Source organism: Chlorocebus sabaeus, chromosome 3 (genome assembly GCF_047675955.1).
Source record: "Chlorocebus sabaeus isolate Y175 chromosome 3, mChlSab1.0.hap1, whole genome shotgun sequence".
In the NCBI taxonomy this organism is placed as follows: domain Eukaryota; kingdom Metazoa; phylum Chordata; class Mammalia; order Primates; family Cercopithecidae; genus Chlorocebus; species Chlorocebus sabaeus.
The window spans coordinates 317635-344495 of record NC_132906.1 but is presented as its reverse complement, the minus strand read 5'-3'; the positions used below and the strand labels follow the sequence as shown (position 1 = coordinate 344495).

The 26861-nt window shown below is 39.7% G+C and overlaps 1 protein-coding gene across 6 annotated transcripts in view; it reads right to left on the bottom strand.

Annotated features, from left to right (window-relative positions):
• Window positions 1-26861, bottom strand: part of XPO4 (exportin 4) — a 108729-nt gene that overhangs the window by 19513 nt on the left and 62355 nt on the right. For all 6 annotated transcript variants that reach the window (XR_012091694.1, XM_008021637.3, XM_008021641.3 and 3 more), the window contains 7 exons: window positions 23322-23479; window positions 22895-23069; window positions 9841-10017; window positions 9141-9283; window positions 8500-8645; window positions 7518-7695; window positions 115-274 (listed from right to left, as the gene is read on the bottom strand). Coding sequence is in view for 5 of the 6 variants with exons in the window: in XM_008021637.3 (XP_008019828.1) it covers window positions 115-274; window positions 7518-7695; window positions 8500-8645; window positions 9141-9283; window positions 9841-10017; window positions 22895-23069; window positions 23322-23479 (1137 nt within the window). In the remaining variant the exon portion in view is untranslated. The remainder of the gene's footprint in view (window positions 1-114; window positions 275-7517; window positions 7696-8499; window positions 8646-9140; window positions 9284-9840; window positions 10018-22894; window positions 23070-23321; window positions 23480-26861) is intronic.

Genomic DNA, 26861 nt, shown 5'->3' with positions numbered 1-26861 from the left:
ACTGCTCTTAAACAGTTACATTTTGATGAAAAACCCACAAAGAAAAATGTTCCTGCTTCTGTAACTGCCATCATCATAAATCCAAATGAAGTTTTAACAGTTTTACATTCTGACCTGATCATACAGTTTTTCATCCACCAGGAGATAAGTCTTTGCCCAGCGTTTTAAAAACCAGACAATATCTTTGCCCATCTGAGGACTTAGTAGATGAGTGAGATCTGCTCTTATTGCTCGAGATTCAACTTCTGAAACTCTGAGAATGGCAGACAACAGCCTGTAGGTATAAAACAGAAGTCATTTATTCTTGGATTTATTTAGTGGTTGTCTAACTGTATTTTTTTCCTTAAAAGTCCTTTTTGCTCTTTCAATTATCTGAATTAAGGTCAGGCTATACTTGAAAATTTCATCAACAGAGTTTTAGACAAGTGTCCTGTATTACTTCTGATCTTTCGCGAAGCAGGAGACAAGATAAAGAAAGGAAGAGTCAACACTAAAGACATCCTTCTGCTGAAGTCATAACCACATGCGGGAATCTCAGCATTACTAGCTAAACAGAATTTTCAGATTCAAAACTTTCAGAGAAATACATCCAATTAAATCTTCAGAGTACATGCCAAATTCTTTTAGCATCACTACTTAAAACTGCCCTGGTTAGTATGGTCTGTGGCTTTATGTCATGGTCATGTTATAGTACAAGATCTGGGTGTTATCTAAGTATGGTCTGTGGCTTTATGTCATGGTCATGTTATAGTACAAGATCTGGGTGTTATCTAGAAAGTTTGACTATTGTGCCTCGTTTAAATCTAATCTAATAAACTTGATTCTTCACGGTAATTTGAAATAAAACTCTTGCTAGAAAGATTACCTGTGTAAGTACACGTATTGTCCTTTCCTACACTACATAATTCATATGGTCGTGTGGTGTCAGTCACATAGCGTGACATGCAGACAAATAGAAATGTCTTTGTTGAGGAGGGCATATAATCAGAAGTGATATATATTTAACTTGACTTTAGCCAAAAGGCAAGGAAGCAAAGGATGTAACGGAAAGAACCCATTACACACCAAAGAATATTGGTGCTGAGAAAAGGATTCTAAACACTCAAATTCGGCTTATGCTCCTTTACTAGTGCTCTCAGGAAGCCTGAAATGATCTCGTCATGAAATCATACAAACATGTTTCAGTTCTTTACCCCACTGTATGGCCCACTGTCATCGCCCTTATCTTCCTGCAGCCTCCCTGGGGTCACTGCCCTTCCCCCCTTCATCTAGCCACCTGCTTCCTCTTTCCCAGTCTCTATAGGAGCATCCTCTTCTCCTGACCTCCTTCTTTAAATCAGGAGGGTTTTAAGGTTCCAGCCCAGAATCTCTTCTATTTTTTTCTGTTTCAGACAGAGTTGCTCCGTCACCCAGGCAGCAGTATGCCCAGACACAATCACGGTTCACTGCAGCTTTAACCTTCTGAGTCTCTCAAGTAGCTGGGACTACAGGCAAACACTACCACACAAGGCCGATTTACAAAATTTTTTTAAAGACAGGGTTTCGTCATGTCACCCAGGCTGGTCGTGAACTCCTGAGCTCAAGCAATCCTCCCACCTTGGCCTCCCAAAGTGTTGGGATTACAGGCATGAGCCACCATGCCAAGCCTTCTTCACTGCACGCACACTTCCTATACCACAAGTGCTCAAACTTTAGAAATTTTTTTTAGGGAGTATGTGAACAACACCACAAACAAACAAAACCCCAACAATCTCCCAATACAGTAATACATTTAAGTTGCAGATGTGTCAAAATTTCCGGTAAGATTAAATCATTTTAAATATATATTCCAGCCTAACAAAATTCAAAATAAAATGGTTACATTAACACTTTACATTTATGCACTCTCCAGTGTGCATAATTTATTATCATAATGTGCTGGTACCCACTATAATCCATTAAAAATGTAAACAAATTTTCCTTGTTTTTATTTCAATTTCATTTTCCATAGAACATTATCCTAATATAATTTTTATGTTCCAGTATTTTATTCATCATACTACATACTCTGATACAAATGTCTACATATTGAAAGATAACCTTTAAACATTTTCAATGACCATAAGACCGTAAGTGTTTAAAAATGTCTTCTGGATTGAGTTATCATTATGATACTTAAAACTAGACAACTGAGCAAAACAATATAAATTTAAATAAATTATCAAACATAAATAAACACAAACATAGAAGTGTGTGCATCTCATAGTGTGATTAACTTGGTAGGGTTCTTTCCCCACTTAGTTCATGTGTCTTTGAATGACCACCACCTATTACCAGATGAGCGAGGTGAGCATGATTTGATTCCTATTTTTCCTTTTGATATAAGTACTGAGAAAATGTCATATAAGTAGAACCTATTTTTAAAATAGCAGAATCACCCAATTATTTGTATTTCTTCCAAGTTATATGCCAAAAATCACAGAGATCTACCAACAAAAATTATTTTTAATAATCTCTTAGTTGATGTGATTAGGTCCTCTTCATGTTATTTGATGCAAAGGGCTGAAACCTGCCAACTGCCCACTCGCTAGTGACTCAGTCACTTGGTGCCACACTGTTTGCACCTGTCCCTCTCCTCTGTAGGGTTTTACACGCCTGCCAATCCACATGTTCAGAGGTAGAAGTGAAAACTTTGGCCTTTCTTTTGTAAAGTGGAAGAAACATCAATGAAAGAGCCACTCAGCCTGAGTCAGGCAGGTCCAGGCGAGGCGCCCAGGAGCCTTTCTTCTACCTCGGAAATACCTCATAACCCAAGAACCTGTCTCCATCTTCATTCCAAGACTACTAAGGAAAATGCTTCCTAACTTGCCTTACCACCCTTTAAATTGATCACCCATGGAATAGTATCTCTAAAATAATTTGATCACTTCACTTCTCGGCTGTAAATCTTTGTCAGTACTTTTACTCCCACTTTATCAGCCCCACCCACAGCATCCTCCCTGCCTCTCCACCCTCACCCCCTACCAAGGCCATCGCCCTGCCCTCCTGGGTCACACACCAGCTACACCTAAGTTCCTCTCACTTGAGCAGGGCTCTCTTACTGTGAGAGGCGTCAAACCAGACTGACTGCATCTGGAGTGAGGGCTGGACCAGACTGACTGCCTCTGGAGTGAGGGCTGGGACCAGACTGACTGCCTCTGGAGTGAGGGCTGGGACCAGACTGACTGCCTCTGGAGTGAGGGCTGGACCAGACTGACTGCCTCTGGAGTGAGGGCTGGACCAGACTGACTGCCTCTGGAGTGAGGGCTGGAAACGACCTGGGACCTGACGGGCTGCATTCCCAGAAAGCCAAGCATTCCCTATTCTCTAGATGTTTACAGTTAAGGGAACAAATTAGTAAGATTTACTAAACAGACCCAGACTTGGGAGTGTCCAGATATTCTGACATCTGTAGAACAAAAGCATTCCTAATTTTGCTTAAAAGACAGCAGTACTGATTCTTGCAACATACAGTAATTAAGAAAATTAATCCTTTATCACAAACTCTTGTAGCATCGCCCCATGATCTTTTTTTATCTCATATATATACACACACATACACACACACACATACACACACACACATACACACATATACACACACACACACATACACACACACATATACACACATATACACACACACATACACACACACATACACACACACATACACACACACACACACACACACACACACAAAGAATTGTGGATGTGTTCCTCCTCTTATTTTCTTATTTCTTATTTTCAGGAACTTCCTGCTCTGTCTGTGGAGTAGCCATTCTTTTATTCCTTTACTTTCTTAATAAACTTGCTTTCACTTTACTCTATGGGCTCGCCTTGAATTCTTTCTTGCACAAGATCCGAGAACCCTCAGGGACCCCTTTCCAATAACATCGCTGCTCATGCTATTGTCACTGCCTGAAGTACTCTTATGCTTCAAGAAGCCACCTCTGGTTCTCCTCTGCCCATGGATTAGGGGAACCAGGAGCTCCTGTAACACCCATACACACTTCTAACTGTACCCTCAGATGCTGGCACGCAGGGGAGTTGAAATCCAACTGATAAAAACATCAAAATATTTTTAAATTGTTGATATTCCAAGATTAATACCCCATTCGTACTTCAATTTCTTAAAGCACTATATCTACAAATATATTCCAAACAGCACTCAGTTTCTCATATTTTCCAAGTCAATCCTAGATTACATTTGTACGTCATAAATCCAAAGTCAACACAATAAAACAAACAGAGCTTTCTTTAACTTCTCACAACCTCCAGTGTAGGTCTGAGCCACCATCATCTTTCTCTTGGATTACTGCAATTTGTCTCCTAACTGGTCTCCTGGCTTCCATCACTTACTCTCAGGTTTTTTTGTGTGTTTTTTTTCTTGAGACAGGGTCTCGCTGTGTCGCCCAGGCTGGAGGGCAGTGGTGTGATCTCAGCTCACTGCAACCTCTGCCTCCCAGCTTCAAGCAATTATCATGCCTCACCCTCCTGAGTAGCTGGGACTACAGGTGGTGAGCACCACGATGGCTGGCTAATTTTTTGTATTTAGTAGAGACGGGGTTTCAACATTGCCCCGCCTGGTCTTGAACTTCTGAGCTAAGGCAATCTGCCCACGTTGGCCTTTCAAAGTGCTAGGATTCCAAGTGTGAGCCACGGTGCCCAGCCTCCATCGTTTACTCTCAATGCAGCAGAGTCAACTTCTTAACATTTAAGTTACTCTCCTGCTCAAAACCCTACAACGGCATGCTGCTTCATTCAGAACAAAAGCCAAAGATGTTACAAAGGCCTAAGACCTTATCTGTTTTCCTTCTATTTTCCTAACTCCATCTCCTACAAAATTCCACCTCACTCTGCTCAACACACCACGGCTGTTCTTGAACATGCCAGGCAGGCCCAAGGCCTTTGCATTCACTGTGTATTTTGCTTGGAATGCTCTCCCCGCAGACACCTGCATGGCCTCCCTTACCAGCCTCCCATCTCTGCTCCCATCACCTTCTAATAAAGCCAACACTGACCACACTAATGACAGCTACAACAATCCCTACTGATACTCTCACTCTAGCTTTTTACCTGTCACATTTGTTGTCTTCTAACAGACTACATAATTTACTTATTTATTCTCTCTCCTTTACAAAGAGCTTTAAAAGAGGAGTGACTTCTATCTGTTTTGTTCAAATACCCAAAGGCTCCCTGTTAGGTAGTCAGTAGTCAATAATTATTTCTCAAATGATACCTGTTTTAAGAAAGTATGGGCTGCTTTTTTAGTGAAACAAGAAATGTTTCTACCATATAACATTAAATTTCATATTAATTCTTTGGATTAAAAATATAGTGAGTTTTTTTTTTTGTCCCAATCCACCATAGTCTGTGCTCTCAGATACCAAAATGTGTCGCTCCCACACTAACACCTGGGACTGACAAAAATTGAAAAAGCACTTAAAATACAAGGAAAGCACTCCTAATGCTACTGCCCAAGCAAACAATACAACGAAGAATATATGATATGATAGCACCCTGAAATGAACTGCTTTTTAAATTAACATTCACCATCAACCAAACCAGAGCAAAGCACTGATTTCCAGAGACACTAAATCTAATGACTATAGTAATCCTAAAATGAAGATGTAACTTTTTCAATAAAGTATGATTTTATTTCAAACAAGACAATGCAACAATAAAGGAAATAAATTTCCCCACATATCCTTGGTTATCAGCTTAATATTTCAACTATTTTTTTTTTTTTTTTTGAGACGGAGTCTTGCCCTGTAGCCCGGACTGGAGTGCAGTGGCCGGACCTCAGCTCACTGCAAGCTCCGCCTCCCGGGTTCCCGCCATTCTCCTGCCTCAGCCTCCCGAGTAGCTGGGACTACAGGCGCCCGCCACCTCGCCCGGCTAGTTTTTTTTTTTTTTTTGTATTTTTAGTAGAGACGGGGTTTCACCGTGTTGGCCAGGATGGTCTCGATCTCCTGACCTCGTGATCCGCCCGTCTCGGCCTCCCAAAGTGCTGGGATTACAGGCTTGAGCCACCGCGCCCGGCCTCAACTATTTTTTTAAAAGCCACATTTTCTATTGCATGTTTAAATGATATCCATATATTTTTGCATAAAAAATATGTCCCCTTTATTCAAAAAGAATAAAGGGGACAGAATCCTGTTTGAGTAACTGGTTTTGCAGCTGATAAAAACCAATGTTATTATCATTACCGACATCTCTGCTTGCAACCTACATTTAAAATAAAGATACTGAAATTTTACATGTTGTTTTCAAATCCACTTTTAGGAACTTTTTTTTTTTTTTGGAGACAGAGCCTTGCTCTGTTGCCAGGCTGGAGTGCAGCGGCGTGATCTGAGCTCACTGCAACCTCTGCCTCCCAGGTTCAAACGGTTCTCCTGCCTCAGCCTCCCGAGTAGCTGGGACTACAGGCATGCACCACCACACCCAGCTAATTTTTGTATTTTTAGTAGAGACAGGGTTTCACCATGTTGGTCAGGATGGTCTCAATCTCTTGACCTCGTGATCCGCCCGCCTCAGCCTCCCAAAGTGCTGAGATTGCAGGCGTGAGCCACTGCACCTGGCCAGAACATTTTTTTTTTTTTGAGATGGAGTCTCGCTCTGTCGCCCAGCCTGGAGTGCAGTGGCCGGATCTCAGCTCACTGCAAGATCCACCTCCCGGGTTTACGCCATTCTCTTGCCTCAGCCTCCCAAGTAGCTGGGACTACAGGCGCCCGCCACCTCGCCCGGCTAGTTTTTTTTTTTTTTGTATTTTTTTAGTAGAGACGGGGTTTCACTGTGTTAGCCAGAATGGTCTCGATCTCCTGACCTCGTGATCCGCCCGTCTCGGCCTCCCAAAGTGCTGGGATTACACGGTTGAGCCACCGCGCCCGGTCTGGAACATTTTTAATACAGGTTTACCCCTCCTTAATTTCACCATTAAGAATTAATGAAAATTTTGCCATTAGTACTAGAAAGATTAAAGTGAATCATTTCATTTGAGGCACTCTCCTGTCTTCTAACAGGGCTCTTCAGTTTCACATTTAGAATAAATATTTCCATTTTTTGAGATAACGAATTATCTATCATTTTCCATGAGAAAGCCACCGAAACATAGTTTTAGCTTTTATGAGCGAGACTTAATGTTCATCTGGTCCCCTTTGTCTAGGGCGCCTGCATGCATCAGTACTGCCCTCTGATGGACAGGCGTTATGCTCACAACTACATCCAATGTCCCTTCCAAGTCTCATCATATTCAGAATAATGTGACATTTCTCTTCTTCAGTACTGGGGATAGCTGTCAACTCTCACTAGAGTGGCATTGCCTAAATACACTGAGTACTTGCCATCCTTGTGTATTTCAAGGCTTCTCCAAGTTTTCACTTTTTTAATGTATCAGATTTACAACGTGCCTATCACTCCAGCCATCTACCCATCAACTCAGAATGTATTCAAACAGTATAAAAATTACAAGAGCACAGCTATAGAGTTTATATTACCTAATCACAGAATCTGTTCTGTTGTACCCTGGGATGGAAGAAGCCTTTTCTCCTGGAGATCCCAAAATTTGAAGTGTTGTATTAATGTCAACTTCAGATGAATGCTTAATGGAATATTCCATTATTTCTGGAGGTATTAGCGGAGTCTCTCCCTGAGTATCATCAGCTAAGAGGTAGCCTTCAGTTTAAAAAAAATTAAAAATGAACACTTAACAAATCTACATTTATCAAATTGTACTATAAATGTTTTCAGTTTTATTTGATTTAGATACATCATATAAATTGATGTAAATTATAAATGTTAACCTGTTAATTTCAAGTTTATGCAAAAAAACTTTCTACGTCTCAGATAAGTAACCCTCAAAAATACAGAAAAGGACAAATGTTTTATTCACCAATTTTGTAATTCATAGGGGCTTTTTAATCTACTGTCTTAAATAATTTTCAGTACTGTATTCTGTAAAGTTAATAGAAATTCTGCTACTATCTATATTAGAAGTCAATATTAGGGAATTCATTTTCAAAAGTCAAGATTTTTTCCTTATTATTTAAAATATGGAATCACTAACAGTATGGTGGTCAAAAAAGCAGATCCTAAGAGTCAGACTGCCTAGATTTACATTCTGGCTCCAAAAATGAACAGCACTGTGACAATGGGCTAGTTTCTTATACTCTCCAAGTCCCAGCTTCTTCATCTATTAGTTGGGGATAATGACGATGATGATGATAACAGTAATACTACCTAGCAATACTAATTCAGCGGGTAAAATGAGATCCGTAAAACATTTGGTATGCAATAGCACTGCATACATATTAGCCAGTATTTTTAAAAAATGCATCCATAGTTCTATGACAGAAAATAGCTGTATCCAAATTTTATCCAATATTGTATACACACTATTGTTTTTCACATATGAAGCTTCTTTTAAGGCTTAAACTGCTCAGTTGGCAATTACATTTTAAAAAGAAACCACCAACCAACCTGTAACTAAAATAAGCCAGTGAATATCTTCATAGAGATCATCAAGCATTTTGTTGTCAATAGTGCTTGAACCCGGTGAAGCAAGTAATTGTTGCTGATGTCGTTGTAACTGACCATGGAGTCTTGTTACTCTTTCTTCTAATAAACTAAAAGAGGAGAAAACAGCAGCTTCATAAAGTTCAATAAGCAAAGACATGGAACAACTTACAACTTCCATATATCAGACAACACGAATTAAATGTTAGCGTAAAAACACATATACAAAAACATTATAGTACACAACTGTTCTCATAGCACTATAGGAATTATGATTTATTTTTTATAACACAGAATTAAAACACTGCTTTACAAACAAGGTTTACAAAAGGCATTTGAAAACTGGTTATTCCAAGTTTTCACTGATATGGGTCAAATCATTTCTCATACCATGTTTTCCATAATCTCTCTGCCATCTACACTGTAGTGCCTGGGCTCCAAATGTCTAAGCCAAGGAAGGCAATCATGAGTATGTTCCTGTCCATTTGTTCCAGTGTGCGGGACACGGGGTGGGGTGTTTAAAGTCTTTACACACTTTAAGTGCCCTCCAGGGAAGTGTGAGTGGAGAACATTTGCTCCATGGGGTTTCTCTGGACTGTGTGTACCTTGTCAGAAGAGGTATACAGTGCTCTGCAGCAATTCTTCCTAGCATTCCTACACTGGCCAGTTGATCAGAAAACTGGTCTCGATCATCCTCTTGAAGTTCACTTATTTCTTCCTCCTCACGAGAGGCCACGCCATTGGCAGTCTATTGCAAGTGAAAGCAATAAACAATGAGGAACTGCATTACCTATTCCACGTGCACTTCTGCGGCTCCATAACACAGCTTAGACAGCTTAGCACTGCAGAGCAAAAGGAGAGCAGGACACAGCCAACCTTCGAGCACAGTTATCTACGAACTCCCTTCTAACACGGCTGCCAGCCGGGATAGTTATCAAAACAGGGAAACATACAAGAGCAAGAGGTACAGGAATCACTCCATGGTGATCAACACAACTAACTGCATGCCCACAACCCACCTCCCACATGGGAGCATTGAACTTCTGTCACTGAAAAGACCGGACATCCATGGTCCAAATTATTCATATCTCTTGACAGCTAGACAGAAAGAGGTGGGTAACTGAAAAGGAATATATACAAGCAACATCCCATATAATAAGAACTCAGACAACAAGGCCACTTCTGCTTGCGGCAAATCTTCTGAGGGAACCCATCCTGAATTTCTGGCATTATGTAACGTGTAACACGGTGAAATATAGCCTATGATGAAATAGACTGCTAATTACCATCTTGCGTAAAACTCACCAAATTTCTTGTGCCATCTGGAGCGGCTAGGTGGCACTGAATATAGGAATTGAAAACTTGAACTGCATGCTGGGTAAAAAAGCCTTTATGGAAATGTTTGTCATCTTGAACCAAAGTTAACCAGGACTCCAACAATTTATCATATGCTTCCATGTATACCATGTCATCTTTATCAAGCTAAAAGAAAAGAACATTCATAAAACAAATGTTCAGAGAACAACAGTTGGCATTATAACAAGTCATGTAAACTCATACAAATAGTGTAAGTTTTTCCTTTAACAGAACTTCCCAATTATTAATAAGTTCTTACTGAACTTTCTAAAATCTTTCTAAGTTCAGTCTAAGTAAGTCTTAGGCAATCTGGAATTAAAGTTTATTTTAAAAACCAGCTGTTCAGTGTTATGCAGAACATGCATTTTTCAAATAAAAATAATATTAACATTTTCTGTAGTCAAGAAGAGAATTGTTAAAATAAAAAAAAAAATTATACACCCTACACACGTTAAAATGGTTTTAGAGAAACTGAAGAATGGTGAAAACAGACTGACTTAATCAGCAGGTGTAAGAATATGTGGGGAGAACTCTACCAGTGCTCCTTAACAAGAAATAACTTATAATAAAAAAGAACAGCAAATCCCATACAGTAGAAAAGCATTAAATGTCTTCAAAAAAATATTAGAGAAATACCTAAAGTGTCCCATACTTAGAGAAAATTCAGAATTTTACAAGCACAAATACTTTGTAAATGTGGAAATAAATTTCTCCCTCTTTTTGGTTCTCCGTCTTTCTGGTTCACTGCAGTTAGTTTTTCTTCTTACAAAGGAAGCACATGTGGGAGACTTAGAAAAAGAGACGAGTAGATGAGAAGATGAGGGAAAGCAAGGATTCTCCTTGCCCAAAGCTCTGACTGGCTGAATAGGCCTCTCCACAAGCATAGTACCAGATGTAACTAGACCTGTACAAGATCCACTAACAAGACCATGAGGCTGTACACACTTCAAGGTAGTCGCAGTGAAATTGTTTAGCTTGTTATTCCTAATTTTCCTCTTTCCTATTCTTTCTTCTTCATTTAACTACTATTACTGAATTAAAGGGTTAACACCTAAACTACACCACTGAGAAAGAAGAGAAAAATCATCAGAGAAAAAGGTAGGATGACAATGTACATCACCAGGCTGTTTCATAGAGCTACTTGTGGTCCAAGATCTCCCTGAATGGAGCTAACATTTGGCTAAAAGGTCACTCTAGTTTTAAAACCTGCAAGGTCAGGAGGCAAGAATGAGCCTGGCATTTATACCACTGAGAGAGAGCTGGTGGACCTGGAGCAGACCGTGCCAGGTCCTGACATAACATGGGGTGAGAATGGGGGCTGGCAGGCAAGGAACAGACCAAATGCCTTGATAGGCTATGACAAGGACACTAAGTTTTCTTTCAATTGCAACAGGAAGCCACTGCAATGCTTGAAACAGATAGAACACTTTTTTTTTTTTTTTTGAGATGGAGTCTCGCTCTGTCACCCAGGCTAGAGTACAGTGGTGTGATCTCAGCTCACTACAGTGTCTGCTTCCTGGGTTCAAGTGATTCTCCTGCCTCAGCCTCCTGAGTAGCTGGGACTACAAGTGTACACCATCATGCCCAACTAATGTTTGTATTTTTAGTAGAGATGGGGTTTCGCCATGTTGGCCAGGATGGTCTCGAACTCCTGGCCTCAAGGGATTCGCCTGCCTCAGTCTCCCAAAGTGCTGGGATTACAGGTGTAAGTTACTGTACCTGGCCAGATAAAATTCTTTAAAGGAAAATCACACTGCTTACACTGCAAAGTATAATGGTGCCACGGACCAGGGTAGAGATGATGGCAAGTGGCCAAACTGGGTACAGATTTTGGAGAAAGGGCTGACACTGGAAAATGACCTGAGGCAAGACAGAAAACAAGCCGGGGGCGGGGGGTTTTACCCTGACAGCTGGGAAGATTCCTAGGATACAGAAGGATGGAGGTGTCGGACAGGCCAATGTGAGATGATGCATACTGGGAGATGAACATGTTAAATTTTAGATCCAAAATAGGAATCCAACCGGGAACGTTAACTGTTTGATGCCTGTCTGGAGTTCAGGAAAGAGCTCAGGGCCAGAAACACAAATTAGGGCGCCATCAGCACACAGAGATCTAAGTGTTTATTTTTAAAGTTGCAAACCCAGAAACACCCACTTAGAAGATGTTGATTAAGAATAAGGAGGGGCGGCTGGGTGCGGTGGCTCACAGCTGTCATCCCAGCACTTTGGGAGGCCGAGGCGGGAGGATCACAAGGTCAGGAGATCGAGACCATCCTGGCCAACACGGTGAAACCCCATCTCTACTAAAAATACAAAAAAATTAGCCGGGCGAGGTGGCGGCGCCTGTAGTCCCAGCTACTCGGGAGGCTGAGGCAGAAGAATGGCGGGAACCCGGCAGGCGGAGCTTGCAGTGAACCGAGATCCAGCCACTGCAGTCCAGCCTGGGTGACAGAGGGAGACTCCATCTCAAAAAAAAAGGAAGAAGAATAAGGAGGGGCCGGGCATGGTGGCTCACACCAGTAATTCCAATACTTTGGAAGACTGAGGCGGGTGGATCACCCGAGGTCAGGAGTTCGAGACCAGCCTGGTCAACATGACAAAACCCTGTCTCTACTAAAAAGACAAAAATTAGCCGGGCGAGGTGGCGGGAGCCGGGCGAGGTGGCGGGAGCCGGGCGAGGTGGCGGGAGCCGGGCGTGGTGGCGGGAGCCGGGCGAGGTGGCGGGAGCCGGGCGAGGTGGCGGGAGCCGGGCGCGGTGGCGGGCGCCTGTAGTCCCAGCTACTTGGGAGGCTGAGGCAGGAGAATCGCTTGCACCCGGGAGGCGGAGGGGAGACCCACACTTATATAAAAACTACATATGGCAGATCATTGAGGATGAAGGACTATTCAATAAATGTTGGAGAAAAAAAAACCTGTTATCCACATGGAGAAAAACAATTTGCATCCCTACTCGATTAAATTCTAAGACGTTAAAATCATGAAAGGCAAATTTTAAAGAATTTAGAAAAAAACACAGGAAGGGTAGGCATCTTTACATTAGAAACAAATTACAAATCATTAAAAAACAAAAAACAACTTTCAACTACATTAAGATGAGGAACACTTGTTCTTCAAAAAATATGATGAAGTCAAAATGCAATGTGATATCCAGGACTAGGTCGTGGCACAGGAAGAGGACATTGGTGGAAACTTGCTGAAATCCAATAAAGCCTGTAGTTTAGTCACTGATAATACGCCAGTGGTCATTTCTTAGCTCTGACAAGTGTGCCATATGGCTACAAAAGACGACACTATTAAGAGAAACTGGGCACAAGGCACATGGAAACTCTGTGCTGTCTTTGCAAATTTTCTGTAAATCTAAAATTATTCCAAATTTTAAATACAGGAAAAAAAAGAGACGATAAAGTGAAAAAGGAGCCATAAAAAAGAATAGATCTGTGTATTAGTTCATTCTCTCACTGCTGTAAAGAATTACTTGAGACTGGGTAATTATGAAAAAGAGATTTAACTGACTCACAGTTCCACAGGCTTAACGGGAAGCATGACTGGGAGGCCTCAGGAAACTTACTGTCGTGGTGGAAGGCAAAGGGGAAGTAAGCACGTCTTAGCATGGCAGAGCAGGAGAGACAGAGCGAGGAGAGAACTGCCACACACTATCATGAGACAGCATGTGGGAAACCACCACCCCCTTAATCCAATCACCTCCCACCAGGTCCCTGCCCCTGGCACGTGGGTATTACAAGATTATAATTCGACATGTGATTTGGGTGGGGACACAGAGCCAAACCATATCAATCTGGAACACATACAACCAACAAAATACTAGTTTTAGGACATATATAGACTTTCTACAAATCAGTAAGGAAAAGACAAACATCCCATTAGGAAAACGGGCATTGGACACAAGCATTTCAAAAGAGGAATCACGGAACTACATATTTAAATATATGAAAAGACGTTCAATGTTATTGTTACTTGGGAAAGCAAATTAATTTGGCAGTAAGTGTTGGTGAGAACATGGATCACTGAGAACTCACATACGTGTAATACATTGGTCCAATCACTTTAACAAACATTTGACACTACTATCTTCTAAAAGTGAACATTTACATAGTCTCTGATCAAAAAATTCCACTCCTAGGTTTATACTGTAGGAGAGCTCTCAGTCAGGCATGGTGGCTCATGCCTATAATCCCAGCACTTTGAAAGGCTGAAATGGTTGGATCACCTGAAATCAGGAGTTCAAGACTAGCCTGGCCAAGACAGCAAAACCCCATCTCTATTAAAAATACAAAAATTTGCCAGGCGTGGTGGAATATGCCTGTAGTTCCACCTACTCAGGAGACTGAGGCAGGAGAATCGCTTAAACCCGGGAGGCAGAAGTTGCAGTGAGCCAATATTATACCACTGCACCTCAGCTTGGGTGACAGAGCAAGACCCTGTCTCAAAATCATCATCATCATCATCATCACCATCATCTATCGAATGCTAAGAGCCAGGCACTGGAATATGGAGATGAATAAGATACTTTCTTTCCATAGAAACATCTGTGGCCTGTTTATATACTTAACAAAGCATGTGCTTTACAGCCATCATTTGTTAAGTCTTAACAGTTTATCTTGCCAAAATAAACAGACTGGTAACATATCACAAGAGGAATTTAGGAATAGCATCCTCTGACCCACCCAGTCTCAAAAAAAAAAAAAAAAGGGTATTTTCTAAGACCTATTTTTGTTGTCTTTTAGGTACATATCTAACACATGCTATTGTGGTTTAATTATTCATATACATAAAAGTGTTCTAAAAAGTAAAAGTCTTATATGCCTTTCTATTAAAAAAAGCTTTCAATAATCCCTCCTATTAACACTCTGACATTAGAACAGAAGATCAGAGGTAGACTGCAAGAGCCTCAACTCACTGGATGGCAATTTACAGTAAGACTATGGACTTCTAAACAGCCTTCTGGTTTCTTTTGGAGATAATGTAACTCATCGAGCAAAGTGTGAGAAATATGGTTGATGACAATTGGCAACTAAATCTTTCGGTCTAATCCCAGAAAACTGAAACCTAACCTAGCGCTTTTTCATAATGCCCTGGCCCTGCTCCATGGTCACTCTGGCCAAATCCCAGCAGCCAAGGCAGCAGCACGTGCACAGAGATGACTAAGGAGACCAAGCTAGACGCTGTGTGCTCATGGCCTTGGCATTGTCAGGCCTGCTGCCAGAGAGGCTTTGGAGCGGGGCTTAGAGCTCAGGAGACTACTTGACCCCACTTTACTCCATCTGGAAATGGAGGGTGGAGAAGGTGATCAAAATATGATCTCAGTACTTAGCTCTCAATGTCCATAATTAACTTGGAAGTATATAGAGCAATAAATTTGCAATCCTTTAGTCACAGAAAAAAATATTTTATGTTTTGGTAATTATGTTGAATACATAATTCCAAAATAGCGGTTACTTTTATTTATGAAAATGCTGTCAAATGAAGCTTTGAAAACTTTCAATATGTGAAATCTGTCCCCTTTTTGACATTAAATTGAATTTCAGAGATTAAAATCTAATATCACTACATGATTCCAGCTATACGACATTCTAGAAAAGGCAAAACTATGGAGACAGCCAAAGGATCAGTGGTTGCCAGAGGTTGGCGGGGCAGGGAGGGATAAATCGGCAGAACACAGAGGATTTTCAGAACAGTGAAACTACTCTGTATGATACCTTAATGGTGGACATCATACACTTGTCCAGAGCCACAGAACGCACAATGCCAAGAGTGAACCTTCTGCCCACTATGGACTCCGGATGGCGATGATGTCAGTGCAGTTTCATCAGCTGTAACAATGCACCCTCTCGTGTGGGTGCTGATGGGTGACGGTGGGGAGACTGCACGTTTGAGGGGGTTTGTCTTTTCACCCAATTTTTGCTGTGGACTCAGAACTGCTCTAAAATATAAAGTCTTTATCTATATTTATATTTATCTATATAAATCTAATATCGAATATTGTAAAAATATGAGCTCTCATGCTAGGGTAAGTTATAGATTGTCTTCCTGCCAACAGCAACTAATCATCATTGACAACTCCAAATCCTTTCCATGAAATTGGAAAGCTCTTGCTGTTATCATCAAGATTATCTTCATATGTAAACATACATAACATGTGTTAGATAAGTATGTGATTCACAGACAAAAAATGCAGTGAGATGAACATGCGCAATTCATTTTCACAGAAAATCTTATGTCTACAGAATTCCTTCAAAAAGTTCCTTTTATATTATTATTTACAACAGTTTGGAAGTGAAAACAGCTTCAACTATCAGAGACTGCAGAAGCTGCTAACAAGTGCCTGAAACACTGGCTGGGAAGTTCACCAGCAGCGTCTGCTTTTAGACTCACTTGGCAGAAATAAGTAATGCAACAAGAACCTGCATGCAACAATAGGAGAGGGAAAAACACAGGTTAAAAACAGAAAAAGGCTCCATCAATATACTACACTATTTCTTAATCTGCGTGGTTGATATGTAATTGTTCATTTCATTATTCTTTACATTTTTATAACATAAAACTAGTACTTTATAAGAAACATTTCACAATAACTTCAAATTTTATAGGCATCGGCACAACCCCCACGTCCAATGATGAACCACAAACAATATTTGTGCTGCACGGTGTAAAACATTAGGAAGGACATAGGAAAGATTAAAGACTGAAAGAGCTGTACTATTAGTTTATGCTGTTATTCACCTGCTATTGGTATGTAGATTGTTTCCTAGCAAAGTATCATTTAAGGCAAATAGGACAACAATATAGTGACAGAAATGTCACAAATAAAACTTCATGAACTCTCCACTTAAAAATGTAAGAATTATGGCCGGGCGCGGTGGCTCACGCCTGTAATCCCAGCACTTTGGGAGGCCGAGGCGGGCGGATCACAAGGTCAGGAAATCGAGATCATGGTGAAACCCCGTCTCTACTAAAAATAGAAAAAATTAGCCGGGCGCAGTGGCGGGCGCCTGTAGTCCCAGCTACTGGGGAGGCTGAGGTAGGAGAATGGGAGGAACGCGGGAGGCGGAGCTTGCAGTGAGCCGAGATTGCGCCACTGCACTCCAGCCTGGGCGACAGAGCGAGACTCCGTCTCAAAAAAAAATAAAATAAAATAAAATAAAATAAAATAAAATAAAATAAAAATGTAAGAATTTAGAAGTCTTTGAATGTCGAATGAAAAAATAAATTAAATCCTTATCTAGTTTTTTTTTTTTTTTCTAGCTAGTCCTTAAAATACAGAATTAATTTAACTTCAGAGTACCTATGCAGCTGACAGTATTCCTGGTTTCTGGAACCCCCAAGAGAAATTGATTTAGTAGACAAGTATTGCAGCTGTTAGAAAAATCCTATAGACAGATCACTTAAAAAAAACAAAAACAAAACAACACTACCCCTACAAAAACACTACGAGTCCAAGCTATAATTTACAGAAAAAGATTTTAAATGCTGCACTACTGGATTAATAGACTTTCTTCCTTTTGAAAATGCACAGGAGTTTCCAAATTCCCAATGTAAAGGAATGCACACACGTTAAGACACTGTTCCCGGCACACGGTAGGAGTTTCCAAATTCCCAATGTAAAGGAATGCACACACGTTAAGACACTGTTCCTGGCACACGGTAAGTGCTTCAACACAGACTTAACAAAGCTGAATAGCAGCTGACATCTCGGAGACTCACTCGGCTTACATGGAGTAAAAGGGCAATCCCTTCTTTCTTTTGCTTTTTTAAAAAAAAATTTTCCACATACTATGAAAATGCTTTAGAAATCCCTTTTTTTCTGCCTCACTCTAGTATTCATTTTTGAACCCCAGGTCCATTGGATCTAGTTATGTTTCTAACACTAGCATAACAAGCAATATAAGGGATACGATATGGAACAATACAATAGTTATGACAGTAAGTAAGCTTTATTCTAAATCCACTGCACTCTAAGGAGCAAGAATTCTGTGAAACTTAACACTGGTTCGGTACTAGGATTGGTAAAGCAGATTTAAACAATCAGAGCTGACTCATACAAGTCATGAAATATTGCATGGTAATATTATCTTCCAATTAGAATTAAAATGTAAAAGTAATTCTTAAAACACTTCTTTTAATAAGAATCTGTATTTAAGGTAAAAGAGTATCTAGTTTTCTTCCAAATATCCTGGTAGAGCTAAAACTATTATTATTATTTCTAAAAAGTATACTTTTAATGTGCAAGGTTTAAAAAATACTCATGGATTTCATTTCATTTATTCTTCTATCTTTTGAGCAGAGGAAATGAATGTGCTTGATGGGTGGGAGGCGCTGGACAGCCAGCTTGCTCTCTCCAGTACCATCGATTTATTCTTTTACAAGAACCGTCTGGTGGGGAGACTGACAAGGTCTTCAAACAACCCATCCTTTCATGGGTGAAGGTGCAAGGCAGACGACACAGTCACACTGCACTGACGCAGCCATCCCAGAGAACAAGTATTGTTTCCCCTCTCATTACTGAGATATCCTGAAATGTATGCTCCCCACTTCTCAATCTGTAATTTGGCTACAATTTATGGCTTCCTTTTTGTCACATCACCTCGCTACAAAGTAATTACCCAACAAGCCAAAGAAATTAGATTCTGAATCAAGAATGCTGACCTCTAAATACACTCACTCACTCGACAAATTGCAAATTTATTTTATTGCATTACATTCTATAATAAACTTCCTAAAAACTTTATAAGTACCTTTATCATGACTACCTTGTCCTGCTAATCTTGAGATTAGGCTACAAATATACTAAAACTAGATGTAAGGTTCTTCCTTTATAAATTGTTATTTATCACCATCGCCCTTATACACAACACACATATCAAAATGCATATACAAAATACCTCAATGCTATGAAGGCTGCTCTACTCGTGTAGCAACATACTACACGGCTTCACCTACTTGGCTGAACTCAAAATGGTTAATTATAAAAGAAACCAAGAAACAAACTAGAGTATAGAGTTCAAGTCATATTCTCCATGAATTTCACTGAACCAATTCAAACGCATGTACTATTATAAATCTTTTATAAAATAGTTGATGTATTAATATGAACAATTATTGATAGAATTTTAATTTTTTTTTTTTTTTTTTTTTTTTTTTTTTTTTGAGACAAACCCTTGCTCTGTTACCTGGGCTGGAGTACAGTGGCATGATCTCAGCTCACTGCAACCTCTGCCTCCCGGATTCAAGTAGTTCTCCTGCCTCAGCCTCCTCAGTAGCTGGGATTACAGGTGCCCACCACCACGCCTGGCTAATTTTTGTATTTTCAGTAGAGACGGAGCTTCGCTATGTTATGTTGGCCAGGCTGGTCTCCTCACCTGACCTCAGGTGATCTGCCTGCCTCAGCTTCCCAAGGTACAGGCGTGAGCCACTCACCCAGCAGGATTTTAATCTTTAAGGCAATACTTTTTCATTTTCACATTCATTCTCACCTCTTCGGTTCAGCAATAGATAATAATTTGACTTCTGGGTATAATGAAAAAATTCTTGCCTCCAAGAAGCCTAAAGTATTATCAAGAAACCTGCAGCCACAGAGAAACCTGGCTGAATACTGGAACTGCTCTCTGTGAACACAGACTCTCAGTTAACCACAAGTCAGGGTACTCATAAATATGTCTCTTCACTCACATGCTAAAGACACCAAGTAAGGTGGCTTTATGACATGGGTTTCAAAAACACACATTAGTATCAAGAATGTTTCTCCCTGTGAAGATACTCTTTTTCCCTTGCTACACGACATAATCACCATCAAAGACATGAATTCCTATTTTAAAAGATGATAATCTGTATATATTCCTAAACAAACACAGCTCTGAAGAAAGTATTCTCACAGTAACACAAAGTCTTACGTGTGAAACCTGTTTGCCTACTGGAAAAAAACTTTCAAGATTTCACAAAATTAAGATTATAAAAATCATTTTAAAAATAATTTCTAAAAATTAGAAATATATTTGGTTCGCACCAAACAAAACCCAATAGTTGTTCTTATGTGGTAAGAGTGCATACAAGCTTTCAATAAAAGCTATTGTTTTAAAGGTTCGTTTTTTAAATTATTATTCTACATGTTATTGCCTGTAATAAATTATAGCACACTATGCACGTCCCCCCCTCCCGTGTTTTTTTTTGAGACGGAGTTTTGCTCTTGTTGCCCAGGCTGGAGTGCAGTGGCATGATCTTGGCTCACTGCAACGTCCACCTCTCAGGTTCAAGTGATTCTCCTGCTTCAGCCTCCCAAGCACCTGGGATTACAGGCGCCTGCCACCATGCCCGGCTAATTTTTTGTACTTTTAGTAGAGAAGGGGTTTTGCCATGTTTGGCAGGCTGGTCTCAAACTCCTGACCTCAGGCAATCGGCCTGCCTCAGCCTCCCAAGGTGCTGGGATGACAGGCGTGAGCCACCAAGCCCGGCCTATACAGGTACTTTTCATGCAGTTAATCCGTGTCATAAAGCAGTGGAAGGAATTTGTACCCTGACTTCACCAATGAAGAAACATGCTCAAAACAAGTGACAGAGCCTGAGCTCTCGCCCTTCATGATTGTTTGGCCCATAGCTGTACGGTCTCCCTCAAAGTTCACATCTTTCCATCCCATGCTAACTCCCGAACTCATTTCTTTAATATGCCTCAATTTACCAAATTTTACTTAAAAGATCATGTCTTGGCCAGGTGCGGTGGCTCACACCTGTAATCCCAGCACTTTGGGAGGCCGAGGTGGGTGGATCGCGAGGTTAGGAGCTCAAGACCAGCCTGGCCAACATGGTGAAACCCCGTCTCTACTAAAAATACAAAAATTAGCCAGGTGTGGAGGCGGGCGCCTGTAATCCCAGCTACTCGGGAGGCTGATGCAGAAGAATCGCTTGAACCTGGGAGGTGGAGGTTGCAGTGAGCCAAGACCATGCCATCGCACTCCAGACTGGGCGACACAGCGAGACTCCATCTCAAAAAAAAAAAAAAAAAAAAAAAAATCATGTCTTTACATACTTTTCCATCTCAGGACAACTATGTATTACATCCTATTACTACAATCACTGGGTGCCCAAGAAAACAAAAGATGAAACGGTTTCTGTCCCAGAGGTCCAATTTGGTTTGGCTGGATGTGTTTCTCTATTTCTGGTATCAGCTGTACACTCCCCTGGTCCTCTACTCCCAGCATACACAAGATACAACGGAAACCGCTTGAGGCTGAGATGACATTTAGGAGGTTTACTCTTCAATAAAGTCATCATGCATGGGCCACCCCGTTAGCCCTCAACCTCACCACACATCCCCAACCTGGTTTCTATGACTAATGCAAAACTTTTCCCTCTGTCCTTCTCAATAGGTGACCAATTATTCTTAAAAAATAATTTTTAAATATCATAAACAGCTCAATTAAAAACTGAGTAAAATAAATGAAAATAAATAATACTTTTCTTGAATGAAACCCGTCAGGTCCATCACTAGAGCATGCCTGCTGTGAAATAAGCACAACACACATACACTTCTCTGCATGTAAGCTTTCCATATCCCAACACTCCTCTGTCAAATCTTGAAGGAAAAATTGTCAAGATGTCAGTGACCTCAAAATAAATAAATTCTGAACTTAAAATTTGCAAATCAAGGATGCCATATATCTTCCAGCAATTCTTTAAAATGTTTAGGAACACGCTTAACTCACAAGCAGAAACTAAAAGGTAGCTTAGTTTCTAAATATAGGCTCAACATGCTCTTTAATCCACCTGGTTTAGAAGAGAAAATAAACTAAGGGGGAGAGGGAAAGTGCAAGGAATTCATGTTAAAGGAAACCTGACTAGTTCAGAATCTGTGATCATCTGAAAGAGGTTTGAGTAAAGCGTAAATACTCAAAATTACCCTGGATTTTTAAGTTTAGAACATAAATTATCCCTCTGAAACATTCAAATCTACCTATCATGCCTTTAAACTTCTACCCTTCTGTTACTACATTTTCTCCACCACATAAACACTTGTCTGACCTGGATCCTTTCCTCATCAAATCATGAAAGTGCCCGATTATATAAACATAATCATCTCGAGTTCCCTATTCTCTGAACACCTCTGAAGGGATACAAAAAACTCACATACACATTGGCAGAATCTAACCAAAACAACTTACAACTTAACATGAAATTCTAACAAAATATCTACATTCCTTTTACAGCTTTTCAAAAAGATTCACATTTTGATTCATAAAAAGAAAAATTAGTTTCAACAATGTAATCACTACTTTGTGGAATGAAATCAATTTTTTTCCATGATTAATATAGCTATTCACAGTAACCGTTACAAAAGCAGCTGTGTTGCCAAGGGGTTTTAGTAGATGTTTTCTAAATTTAAATATAAAATATGGAAAACACACATTTGAAAATTTATATCAAAAAACATCTTTAGTATTATCGGTCTTAATTTCAATGTAAATTAAATTCTACCAGGATACACTATTAAAGCATTACCATCCAAAAAATTAGAGCGCACATTCTAATGAAAACAAGCAAGGTTACAATGATTTGAACCAAATTATGTTTACATAATTGCCAAATAAGTCTAAAGTAAAAAATTCTCAAAAAAAAAATAAAATTACACATAACTACACCACACCACAGTAGCACCCTGTAAACAATGTTTTTGCTGTTAGAATGAGCTTTCAACGTAATTTTTATGTGAAAAATTGTGTTAAACAAACCACAGCTCATTTCATTCCATCTCCTATATTTGGGTACTAAAGTATCTCAAAATTAAACGCTTAAGACCAGTTAATATCACCAACAAAACTATTTTCATCCACAAATTTTTAAAGGTCATGTTTCCCAAATAATTTGCACACCTAAACAAAATGGTCATTTTAATAGCTAGCACTCAAAATAATTACTTTCCATGAGAAATGTTCCAAAGGCACCACAAATGTCTTTGTGAAAACCTGACACAATTTACTTTAGAATAGTCACTCACCACTTCTTCCAATGCAGCACTTCGCCCGAAAGAACAAGTGAGGTGTGTGAGGCAGTTAACGAAGGAGGAGAAAAGCTCATTTGGAATGGCGGTTAGAACATTTCGTGGGAACACAGTTATCAGGTTGCTGATAATGCTGGAGATGCCCACAGCTTCAGAATCTTCTATTTCAATTCTAAAACCAAGGAATGAGTATTATTACGTGGCAGTAAAAGAAAAATTATTAATATAATAGCTCATTTCCAAACAAGCAAATATCGTTACTGATTCATTTTAAAAGGTATGTCTTTGTTTATTAATTTCAAATTACCCATATGACTTTACCTCAAAATGTAACGGCGAAAAATAACTAGTTCTTTTTTTTCTTCTACTGTTACACACAAAACATAGAGTTCCTTTTTCAGCTGCAAAGGGCAAGTATACCTACCCATTGATAGTATTCAGTAATCCCTCAATGAAGTGTGCGAGATAATCAACTTGTGATCCTTCATCAGGGAAGATGGGTCCATGAAGAGAAGCTAACTGGGCAAGGCACTGCAGAGAATCTTGTGCCATATCTGAATCTTCTCTGATTTTTCGATGTACCTGTTAGAAAGAATTACTAACCCATAAATATAAATTCTTCCTTTGTAAGGGTCACGTGTCTACCATGCCGAATGAGGTAAGAGAAAAATTCACTGTAGCTGGTTATTTCCAGAAAATTAATTCCTGAATTAAACTAAATTTAGAAAATTGTCCCTCAGTTCACTTTACAGGCCATTATTTTAAACATATCAATTGATTTTTAACCGAGGGCTACCTACATTTTGAAAATTGATCCATCTCCAGCATGTTATGACAAAGAGAGAAACAGATGCCAGCCAGTCAGACATACTGCTTCTTCTAAAAACAGCAACAACGACAGTCATCTGTATTATGCTAACTATGCCTAGCTACAGCTTCTTGCTAAAGTTAGCAGACAAGTTCAATCAAGAGTATATAGATGCTGCTTTAGTGGAAGTAAACAGTTGCACACTTAGAAAAGCAATATACCATTGAATCCCTAGACATTCACACATTCATTCAACCAAAATACAATAAGCACACTCTTTTATTAATTCTCAGTTCACTTACAATTTGTTTGAATCTCAGTTTAACCTACACCATTGCTATTAATAAATGCTAAAAGATTTTGAATACAAAATGTAAATTATACTTAAATCCATTTAAAGCTCACCTAAATTTTATTTAAATGATACAATACGGACATGAAACACCTGGAATAGTGTTCTGCATGAAGGAAATGCTCTTGAAATACTGCTCCCTAGTTTTATAGTATTAATATTCTCAGATGTTAAAGGTTTCATTTCTGTAATCTGACATAATAGAGCCAAGGAAAATTCAGTGAAGAAATATGATCATTATTAATCTTAATCCATCCAACACTTACTGTTGGATGTACCATTTTGTACTTGCCGAGGTACTTAACTACTCTAGCCCTTTTCTTTCCCACACAAAGTTCTCTCTCTTTTGTAAATGTGTGACACTGAACTCATAGTTTTCGGTTACATTCACTTTGACTAGGCAAATTGTTTCTCAATTACTTGCGGTCAGAACATTTAAGTACTCACTGGGATGCTGGGCCACAATGAAAATTCAGTAAATCCTTGTTCACCGAGACCATTAATCCCTAATCCCTGAACTTCTTAAGGTTCTAGTAATGAAATTTAAAATACTAAATAATCTCTAACATTACAAAGCTAACTGATCTACTGACATGCTTAAAATACGCTATACTCTTTGGACTAGAACAAACCACAGTCCATAAGCCAAATTTGGCCCACGCCTGTTTTCATACGGCTGTGAGCTAAGAATGGTGGTTGTTGGTTTTTTTCCTCCATTTCTGTATGGTTGGGGGAAAACCAACAAAAATAATATTTTGTGATTTTGTGACCTGTGGAAATTATATAGAATTCTTTTTTTTGTTTTTCCTGAAACGAGTTTCACTTGTCGCCCAGGCTGGACGGAGTGCAGTGGTGCGATCTCGGCTCTCTGCAACCTCTGCCTCCCCAGTTCAAGCGATTCTCCTGCCTCAGTCTCTTGAGTAGCTGGGATTACAGGCGCACGCCACCATGCCTGGCTAATTTTTGTATTTTTAGTAGAGACGGGGTTTCGCCAAGTTGGCCAGGCTGGTCTCAAACTCCTGACCTCAGGTGATCTGCCCGCCTTGGCCTCCCAAAATGCTGGGATTACAGGCATGAGCCATCATGCCCAGCCAAAATTCATTTTAATGACCATCAAAAAGCTTTACTGGAATACTACCATGCTTATTTACACATCATTTACGGCTGCTTCTGTACTACAATGGCAGTGTTGAATATGAACATATGACCTGCAAAGCCTAAAGTGTTTACCATCTGGCCCTATACAAAAAATGTCTGCAAATTCTTGGTCTAGAATACAAATATTTTTCAAACTATATTCTAATGTATTTTAAGTTTTATATAGTAAATTCCAAGTACAATAGACAAATTCATATATGCACACTGTCTAGTTCACAAACTTCTGAACACAACTCACTCTTATAAATTCTTTATCTGAAATCTGTAATTAAATTTTTATCACGATGCCTTAGAAGCTAATCAGCATTTAAGCATACTACCCAGGGAGATATTCTGTCAACAGACACAATGTAATCTGGGACAATAAGAATCCATCTGGACTGGGCGTGGTGGCTCACGCCTGTAATCCCAGCACTTTGGGAGGCTGAGACAGGCAGATCACAAGGTCAGGAGATCAAGATCATCCTGGCTAACAAGTTGAAACCCCATCTCTAATAAAAAATACAAAAATTTAAAAAAAAAAAAAAAATTAGCCGGGTGTGGTGGTGGGAGCCTACAGTCCCAGCTACTTGGGAAGCTGAGGCAGGAGAATGGCGTGATCCCAGGAGGTGGAGCTTGCAGTGAGCCAAGATCACGCCACTGCACTCCAGCCTGGGCGACAGAGCAAGACTCCGCCTCAAAAAAAAAAAAAAAAAAAAAAAAATCCATCTCACAATCTTAAATGTTCATTATGGTCTCGAAGCGAGCAATCAAAAGAAAGAATACCCGCAATGAAATAGCTAATGAAATAACTAAAAATAAAGTTAAAATAAATAAATAACTGTCTTTCGAGACAGTGTGTGCTGTTCAAACTTAATTTATGTTACCTGAAATATAAACCACATAAAACTATTAATAAATGCTTAATTTTTATACAATATAAATTCTTGCCTTTCTTCCAATATCATTACAAAAGAGTTCCTCCATATCTGAACATGCATTTCACTATAAACTATATTATAAAACGGAAAGCTGAATCACCACCTGAATATGGGAAAAGGACAGAGGGATAAGGGAAAGCAAAGACCAGCAGGACGCCCAGTGAGATGAACGGCAAGGCTATGCATCAAGAAAAGAAATACAAGGAAGGAGAAGCAAGTAAGGAAGATGACGAATTCTACTGGAACACGTTAAATCTGAGATGTCTGTGGGCCATCCAAATTATAACATCCAGTAAGCACTTGGATTATAAGGCTCTGAAACTCTGGAGCAGGCTGTGCTGAATATAGATGGAGGAGTCATCTGGGAACCAATGCCTGAAGTCCTACGTGTCAAACAGAGAGCCACAGGAAAGTGTACAGAGTCAGCAACGTTGAGAATTAAGATAGGAATGCCAATATTTATGGGATGAGCAAAGAAGGAAGAGACTATAAGCGAGATCAAGACGACTCTGGTCAAAAAGGTAGGAAGAAAACACAATGAAAGTGGGGTTTTTTTTCCCAAGACCTTATGGAAGGAAAAAAAATCAAGAAGTTTGTAAACTTCAGTAGGGCAGAATGCAACCCAAAGTATTCCAACACATTTAAAGTCTTAAGATTAACATATTTAAAGTCTTGTTCTTATGCAACAGTATACTGATGCTTATCCAAATCTAGCACAAGTGATAT